Source organism: Syngnathus acus, chromosome 2 (genome assembly GCF_901709675.1).
Source record: "Syngnathus acus chromosome 2, fSynAcu1.2, whole genome shotgun sequence".
NCBI classification, from domain to species: Eukaryota; Metazoa; Chordata; class Actinopteri; order Syngnathiformes; family Syngnathidae; genus Syngnathus; species Syngnathus acus.
In genome coordinates this window covers 22,214,003-22,223,108 of record NC_051088.1, presented here as the reverse complement: position 1 = coordinate 22,223,108, position 9,106 = coordinate 22,214,003, and the positions used below count along the sequence as shown (strand labels likewise).

The 9,106-nt window shown below is 45.6% G+C and overlaps 1 protein-coding gene across 1 annotated transcript; it reads right to left on the bottom strand.

The window, feature by feature from the left end:
• Positions 1 to 5,570: 5,570 nt before the first annotated feature.
• On the bottom strand, positions 5,571 to 8,842 carry pou3f3b (POU class 3 homeobox 3b). Its single transcript, XM_037267572.1, has 2 exons — positions 6,930 to 8,842; positions 5,571 to 6,585 (listed from the first exon to the last, which is right to left on the bottom strand). Exons 1-2 carry the CDS (start codon positions 8,163 to 8,165, stop codon positions 6,487 to 6,489), a joined length of 1,335 nt encoding a protein of 444 aa, XP_037123467.1. The 5' UTR covers positions 8,166 to 8,842; the 3' UTR covers positions 5,571 to 6,486.
• Positions 8,843 to 9,106: the final 264 nt, after the last annotated feature.

Below are 9,106 nucleotides of genomic sequence, written 5' to 3'. Positions count from 1 at the left end.
TGATCTTCCCAGCCTGGCTAATGACCACGCCGATTTGAAACGATTCTCCTCGCTCGTGACTTGACATCATGGGGAAGGCACCAGAAGTTCTCGGGGGGGGGAAGGCCAAATCAGTATGGGCCGATATGAACGAACAAATCTGCGAGCCTTCCCTCCTCAACATCTGGCAATTTGACAATGTAGAAAGGTTAAACCACTAAAATGAAATATTTGCCCAGAGGGAGGGGGGGGGGGTCAAGCCGCCGCAATTACAAGGTCCAATCGGCCGGGCTAATCAGCTAATAGCGTGTACCGGGGGCTCGGCTGGCCCGCTGAAGCCTGATCACAGCTCTGTTCTCCGCCTCTGCTGTTTACTTATTAAACCTTGTTCCCATGTTGAAGGGCGCCTTGGCAGCCTCTGGCCCTGCACGCCCCGAGGCTACATTTAGCTCCTGACGCTACTTTTAAACGGGACCACACCGATTGGCGAGAGAGAGCAGCCGAGGCGTTAATCAGTATCCCGGGCCTTTGTTGCGGAATGATCTCAAATTACTTCCCCCCCCCAATCTGGCAGGCATTAACACCTCGGGAAGCAAAGGTAGGAATTTGCACCCTGAGGTGGCAAACAAAGTGCAAGATGGGTGTGTGCGTGTGGCGTGAGACAAAGCCCTACTTGGCATTCAGGCTCTGATGATGTGTGCGTTGTCAAAGTCACAAATTTGCTGTACACGAGTATCAAGTGCAGGATTAGTGTTGGCTTTATCAGAAGCGTCTGGTGTGCAACACTTTTGAACGATGCTCGGGGAACAATTACTGGTAATTAAATATGTGCCAGTTACTGGAAAGAAAGATAATTACGTCCTTGGTGTATCGTACCAATTAATTACTTTTATTTCAATGAGCAAAAGCTTTTGAGAACGGCAGCCACTCGGATGTTTGAGTACAAGCAACCTCTGTGTTTGCTTTTGTACAATTTTTTGCACATTTAGCAGATGTTGCCGCAGTTTGATATGGGCAAAAGAGCGTCTCTTCTCTTTGCCTCCTCCCGCTTAAGCGGGGAAACGTTGACGCTTGAGAGGAGCTGCCTCTCGCTAAGAGGATTGGTCAGATTGGAGGAATCGTGAGCTTCATCCTCGCACTTTTCTGTGCGTGCCGCTCCTCACCGGGCCGAGATTACCTGCAGGCAGAAAACCGTTTCCGCATCACAGCGCCAACCGCATCCGCTCGCTCGCATCTAGCTGGAAACTGCGGATTAGCACGCTCATTTGTGGCGCGGGGCTCTAATGTCTAACCTGCAAGGACCCGCGGCCTATCATTAGTAATCTATTAAATCCAGCGGCTAGAAATGGTTACACCAACAAACCGGGGCTGCTGCCTGCCTGCACGCTTGTTTTCCAATCTGCTTTTTGTTTTGATTAATGAGATACCGAGTGAGACGGCCCGGGTGCTCTCGATTCTTTCACCTCTTCTTTTTTTTTCTTTTTTTCTATAGCGGCGGTTTAATCCACGCATGCACCCACAGCTTCAGCCTGTCAGAAATGTTTTGTGTGTGTCGTTCAGGAGCTGATAGGCTCGAATGGCCACGACAAAACCATTCGTGCTGAGAGTTTTGCAGCCAAAGGTCAACTTTTACTAGAGTGTTTGTGAGCATTTTTTTTTTTAAACCATACACACCTTCTTCATAAAAGAAGACAGCCTATACTCAGATTGCACAGATAAAAAACATTACATAATACATCACCAGTCCAGTGGCCTGTCATCCTGCAAAGATTTTCAGAAATATTTGAAAATATCAGGAGTGTTTAATTTGAAGAAGATTCTTGATGAATGTGACTTTGACTGATTCTTTTATTTTTTTGTGACGCTCTGCAATTGCTTGACCAAGGTCAACTGGGAGCAGCTCCACCTTAGCCATGACCCCACAATGAGGACAAGCAAAATAGGAAATTAATGGATGCAGGAGAACTGCTTCATGTATACAAACCAATTAGTCATGTGATGTCATGTGAGGAAGTGTGCATGGGGCGGTGGGAGGTGGGAAGGGGGGGGGGGGGTCGCAGCAGGTTGGCGTTGCTCCTGATCTAAGCAGTATTGACAAAGCCATCGGAGTCGGTGATGTGTCTGGCTCCCCGCTCACTCCCCAATGACTCCCCCCCCCTCCCGGTGCTGTCACCAAGGTAACTGCCGCCGGGTCCAACAGCCTGTCGGGACAGTCCCCAGACAGCCAACTGGAGCATACATGTCACTTTCAAATACGCCATTTCTATGCCACAAAAAAAAAAAAAGGATGAGAAGAAAAACTTTGTTGGAATATGTCATCATCTGGGGATTTTTTTTTTCTCTTACACTGCAGGGGGTCAAAATCATGTTCTTCCACAAACTACTTTTTGTTTCTCTACTTTTAAAGTCTTAAAATTTTCTGTTATTTCAAATGTCTTCAATTCTTTTGTCTTTAAATGTTGTATTGTGCCTTTAAATAATTCCTTTAAATGTTGATTTTTTTAAAACACAGTTGAAATTTGAATTGAAATCTGAAGTTGCCTAACGATATATCGTACATTAAAATACGATAATCACATCACCACTACGAGCAAATCAGTCACACGTGTCGACTGTAGAAGATATGAAAGATAACTAACTAGCTTCCTGGTTCCCTTGGCAACCACAAAACCTTGTAGAACATCTTTTGTTGGGATCATCAGACGCTTTTTAACCCCTCGAATTGACTGCTTAGAAACAAAACAGACTGCAAATACCAAACGTTTACATTGGGAAAAAAATTAAACACGTTTTTTTTTTTTTAAAACAATAGTTTGTCTAAAAGCGTGCAACATATCTTGCAACAAAATATTGGGAGCTAAAAACGGCAACCTCGTCATCGTATTTATGTAAAGCACTATGCATGAATAAATTCGAGCCAAGTGGCCACTGGACGGCGCTGCAGGGTCACAGATTTGCAGTGCTGTACGTTTTCTTCCAAATTAAATTGTGTTCTTTATGGATTAGCTTTATTTACATATATTATATCAACGATATTGTGGAATTTTAGTTGAATTATTGATTTATTGATTTGTAATACTACATATACAAATGAATACAATTCTTAGATGGTGATATAAAAATACCTATTTAAAAATTGATTTTACTACACGCAGCAACTGCAGCAAAATAAACAATATACAATTTTGGGAGTTTAACAAAGAATTCCAGTAAATGTACATTAATTAACATTTCTATTTAATTGCACCAATCCTCCAAAATCACTGGCTTTTGGTAACTTTTTTACTGCGGCATGCTTTAAGGTTGTTTTTTTTGGGGGGGGGTCAAAACGATAGATAGATAGATAGATAGATAGATAGATAGATAGATAGATAGATAGATAGATAGATAGATAGATAGATAGATAGATAGATAGATAGATAGATAGATAGATAGATAGATAGATAGATAGATAGATAGATAAAGAGAGTGAGAGCGAGAGAGCGAGAGAGAGAGAGAGACAGACAGACAGACAGACAGACAGACAGACAGACAGACAGACAGGTATTGCTGGGGCCGCGCTTGAAAAGGTAAGCTCGAAGAAAAGGGGAAAGGGAGGCAGTTCCCAACTCCGCGACCTTCACAATTTGTGGAGAGGAACCCCGACAATCACATCCACAAGATGCTCGTTTGTCCTTCTCTTTTCATCACGCAACAAAAACAATAAACACTACGTTAATGTATCAACAGTAATTGTTGAGTGTTTAAATTATTTATGGCAATTACGTGCAACGTGTGTCTGATGGGATTTATTTAAAACAAACATTTTTATGGTAAATTAAGTTTTAATTGGGGAACAATTCCAACGTTAGAGGCAACAATTTACAGGTCATTTATATTACTGCCGTTAATGTGGGAATAATGCGAAACAATTTGGCAGGAGGTGAGTGTATCTGCGTGCAATGATGCTGACGAATAAATGGCTCAGGAAAGAAAAAAAAAAAAGTCAACATGAGCAGTCTTGAGCATTGTTCTTTTTTTTTTTCCGTTTGGTTAGTCGAGTCGGAATAATTAGTAATACTCCACGCGTGGATTAAATACAGATTCCAAAAGGACACGCTAAAAAATCAAAGTGCTGATGTCGTGTTAACCCATATGGATTAAATATTCAATATAGTGCGCCTAAATCACCCTTATCAGGACCTAATAATTAATTGGCCCTACTTAATATTCACGTCGTGTCGTGTAACATGGCCCTTATTGGATGTTATTGCGTAAGTGCGTAGATAAAATATTAATCGGGCTAATTATTTCTTATGACACGCGTAGCAGTGACTTCCTGCCGGAGCCCGATTGAAATATTAGCAGCAATTAGGTGTTTTAAAGTTTGCTTTGCGTGAGAAATCCCCCCCCTAGATCACGGACAAAGTGGTTTTAGGCGTATAGTGGTGTGACATGTCGAGCCGCTTCGATTATTGGGGCTCCCATTGACGGGCCTCGCGAGCACGCACCCACGCGAGCGCACACACCGCTGCCAACATAGGCTTGAGGAGCCATGAAAAAGCCAAAGCTGTGGCAGAATAGGCGGATCAAAACCCATTATGAGATTTGAAGCTGGTTTTGTGTCGGGGCCTGCTTGAATCCCTCAGCAGATTGCCGTTGAGGCTATTTGTGCACAAGCAAGCATGCGTATGCGTGGAAAATCATCAGTGCAACTTGGCGGACTTTTCTCAAATGGAACCAGACAAAAAGAAAAAAAGCTCACGCAACAATTATTTGAATTCAAAGTTGAGATTACTCGAAAAAAAAAAAGATTGAAAATAAAATAGCTAGCGGTTGAGAGAAAGAAAGTTTTGTGCATGTGACGTCAGCCATCTCCAGTCACGGAGACAAAGACGTGCTGCTATGTGATCATTGAATTCGGTTGCTAGGCAACTATAGTGCGGGAATTCATCCGCGAAATTCAAACCGTACATCGCAAGGACACGTTCTGGGAGTTTTGGCGTGTGGCGAGAAAGAAAAGTTAAACACACACACACAAATATAAGACAACACACATAACCCATACGAAATCTTCTGAGTTTGGCCTGCAGATAAAATTCATCATTGACCTCAAATATAAAAACAGCACATCTTTATACGTTGGACTGAATGCTGGTGGAAAAATAACCCCCTGCCCACCGAAAATAAAATTCGCAAATTAATACACGTTCTTGAAAAGAATTTAAAAAGAGTTTGCAGCCTGACACGTGCACGCATGCGCGTTCTATTAGTATTTCATTCAAGTGAGTTCCTCATGTGCAAACTCCAAATAGGCCATGCACACAAGTGGGCACGTTATTGGGCCTGAAGAGGCTCCACATGTAAACAAACGATTGCCTTGCTTCGTTTCAACACTGCTGCATCAACGCCAACGTTCATGCAATTATTTTTGACAATTAGTTTTATACGCCACATTTTAAAATCTATTTAAGACTATATAATGCTGAGCATGCAGCAACAATGCATTTGATGGTAATGCGTGCATCCAAAAAATATCACACACACACCGAAATTTAATAATAAAATAATAATAATAATAATAATAATGTCAATTTAACACACAAGATGGCTGCATTTCATTCTAACAAATTTATTGTGTCTCAATCAGCTCGTACGGAACTACTACTGAAATTAAATTACAATCAAATGATCACATCAAAATATACCAACAACGGCAGCTTGTGATGATTTGTGCTCCTCCAGAATAAAAAATAAGAAAGAGAAAATATAACAAGAAAGCATCTCACACAAGTCCATGGGGCGGGAAATAAATTACCGTTTGGAATAATTCATAGGTATTCCGAATAAAATATTAAAACAAATCATTCTGATGAAAAATATAAAGTAAATAATTCCGATCAGTATCTGATCTAGTGATCTATATTGCCGGCTTTACAGAGTTGTTTATTAAAACCTACCAAAGAATACTGCTTAGAAAGGGCAGCATTAATAATATGTCCGCAGCACCCACTCAGTCACACTTGGCAAAACAATTTGAGATTTTTTTTCTTTAAATTCCCCCTCGTCAAATAAGTGCAGCTGGAGTCTTTGTCAAATGTCTCTTTTGTTGAAATAGAAACGGGGACACGAAGAATCCACCACGACGTCAGCGTCCATTAAATAATAATAAAAAAAAAAAAGCCACTTGAAAGCAAAAAATGATCTTTCAGATCAGACGGGTTTTGGGGAGCAGTCCACTTCCGGTGTCTTTTTTTTTTTTGTCGTGGAAAAAAAAAAATCCCTGATCCTTCGAGTGTGGGTAACGAATACAACAAGAAAGCTTGGTGGATTTTATTCGTTCTTCGACTGGTTTGAAAGTCCTCCATCGAAAAGGATACAAAAAAAAGCTTGGCCCTTGTTCTCGATCACACAGGACAGTGGTCGTTGTTTTGGAAGGGTCGGGAGGGGGCATCAAAACAACACTCGGTGATGGTGGGATGAGGTGTGTTGAAGGAGGGCGGGGTGGGGGGGTGTCTTGGTGTGTTCTCAATGCGCCAAAATTACCTGGTGGAATGAACTTGTGGTTGTCACCCTCTGGTCGCTCGCCTCACTCGCATCTTTTAAGTAATCTACTAAAAAATGCCCCTGAAAGAAACAAGCAGAAGGAACCTTTTAGGTTAAAACATTTCAGGCCCCTGAAGAAGATGCGTTTGTTCTGAAGGGGGTTGGGAGGAAAAGCGGTTCAAGGTTCTCTTTGTTTTCTCTCTCTCTCTCTCTCTCTGCTGAAAAATAGATAACATTTGTTTTGCAGTCTCATTCACATTCCCTCACAATCACAGTATCAAAATTGCTGCTATCCTGGCGATAGTCTGTGCGTATGTGTTTTTGTGTATCAATCGGATATAAAATATTCTGCTGTGCTGCTTGCTCTATGTTTCACTGAACATTCGTTTGCAGTCCATGGAGGGGGGCGGCGTTTCTGCACTCACATTGCCGACCTGAGAGTACACATCCTCCGGCGTCTGCGCCACTCCCGGGGGCGTCATCCGCTTTTCCTTCTGTCTCCTATTGCAAAACCACACTCGGACCACTTCCTTCTCCAGCTGCAGGTTGTCCGCCAGGGTGCTGATTTCCTGGGCCGAGGGCTTGGGACACTTGAGGAAGTGGCTCTCCAGAGCCCCCTTGACGCTCACCTCGATGGACGTGCGCTTCTTCCTCTTTCTGCCCTGCGCGGCGATCTTGTCGATGCTGGTGGGGCTGCCGGTGGACGAGTCGGCTTCCTCCAGCCACTTGTTCAGCAGCGGCTTGAGCTTGCACATGTTCTTGAAACTGAGCTGCAGAGCCTCGAACCTGCAGATGGTCGTCTGCGAGAAGACGTTGCCGTAAAGGGTGCCCAGCGCCAGGCCCACGTCCGCCTGGGTGAAGCCCAGTTTGATCCTCCGCTGCTTGAACTGCTTGGCGAACTGCTCCAAGTCGTCCGATGTCGGCGTGTCGTCGTCCGAGTGCGGGTCGTGGCTGTTGACGCCGCCGTGGTGCTGGTGGTGCGGGTGATGCTGGTGATGGTGGTGGTGGTGCGCGCCGTGGTCCAGATCCGGGGTGTCGCCCCGGACCAAGCCCGGGTGCACCAGGCTCTGGCTCCCGGGGCTGAGCATGCCGTTCACAGTGAAGCCGCCCGGCTGGGAGTAGATGAGCGACTGCTGCTGCTGCTGTTGCTGCTGCTGCTGCCCACCCGATATGGAGTTAATGTGCGCCGCGGTGCTGCTGCCCCAAGCCCCGGCGTGAGTCTGGTGGGCCGCTAAGTGAGGCGGCACCGGCGGCCGGTGGTGCAGCGCCGTGCCCGTGTGCAGGTCGTCCCTGGCGGAGTTCTTCACGTCCTGCTGCTGCGGACTGGCGCTCATGCCGACCGGGCTCGACGACCAGGGGGAGCCGGCTTCGGCGGCGGCCACCGCGGCGGCTGCAGCTGCGGCGGCGGCGTGCGGGAGCGAGGTCACCCACTGGTGGGCATGGCTCAGCATGTGTCCTCCGTTGCTGGCTGCCATTGCGCCTTGCATAAAGTCACTTTGCACCATCTTGATGGAGGGGTCCCCTCTGTAGCCCCCGGAGACCGAGGTAACAGCAGCGCTGCCCGGCTGCATGCCACCGCCTCCCGAGTCAGAGTGCACGATCGAGCCCGACGATAGGATGCTATTGCTGCCCAGATAAGGATTGGAAGCCGCGGTGGCCATTCCGTCAAGCCTTATGAATATGTTGGTGGATCGCCCCCTCCCTTTCTACAGTCACTTCTTTCGTGTAGGCAAATTATGCCTCATGAATTATTCAAACGTCAAAAAGTAGTTATGGCTTGCCACACACCATGCGTGCGTAAATACGCCAAAACGACGGTTTCGGAAAACTGAATAAAATCCGCATGCATTTACAGCATCCGCGCGGGCAGCTGTGCACGCGAGATGGACGAATACAAACTCCAGCTTCGCAAAAATCCCTTTAAAACATGTGCAGTCCGTGTACAAAGTTGCTCGGGTGAAAATGTGGACATTCAAATTCAATTATGAATGGAAAAAGCGTCGTCCCCGCAAAAAAGTTTCGGTGATCAGGGAAAAAAAAAAGGAAAAAGCTTGCAAATTGTCCACACAGTTCCAGTTTATGTTCCCGTTAGATGTTAAAAAAAAAAAAAAAAAACATGAGCGGAGTCCTTTTGTAATTCGGTCAGATTTCTCCCTCGCTTTATTCTTTTCTCTCTCTTCTTTTTACAGCAGTGAGGAGTCTTTCTCTTTGTTCCGTTTTGATATATTTAAAGCTGCCAAACCGCAAACTCCAGTTGAAGTACAATCCGTAGGAACAGTGGAAGGCGCTGCTCACCAGCCTCCCCTCTCATTCGCTTGTTCTCCCTCTCCTCCTCTCTCTCCCTGACTGGCCGTCGAGTCCCGCCCCCCCTTACACCCCCCCCCCCCCCCCCCCCCCCGCCCCCTGGCACGAGGACTCGCGGATGTTTACCTCGTTCCTCTCCGCTGATTGGCTGCCGGGGGAATGATTGGCAGGCACCAGCAGCTTCGCTGAAGGCTCACGAAGACTCCTTCCGGCTATTCCAATTGGCTTATTCTTAATTGCGGCCCAAACAAAACCAGAATAGTAAATAAAATCGAAGCTCGTAAAGTGATTGTGAGCT

Excerpts from the sequence above, each read along its gene's own strand:
- pou3f3b (XM_037267572.1), bottom strand. The coding sequence starts at position 8,165 with ATGGCCACCGCGGCTTCCAATCCTTATCTGGGCAGCAATAGCATCCTA. Across the intron at positions 6,586-6,929 it reads TGTACTCTCAGGTCGGCAAT|GGGCATTTTTTAGTAGATTA; the intron begins GTGAGTGCAGAA and ends TGTTTCTTTCAG.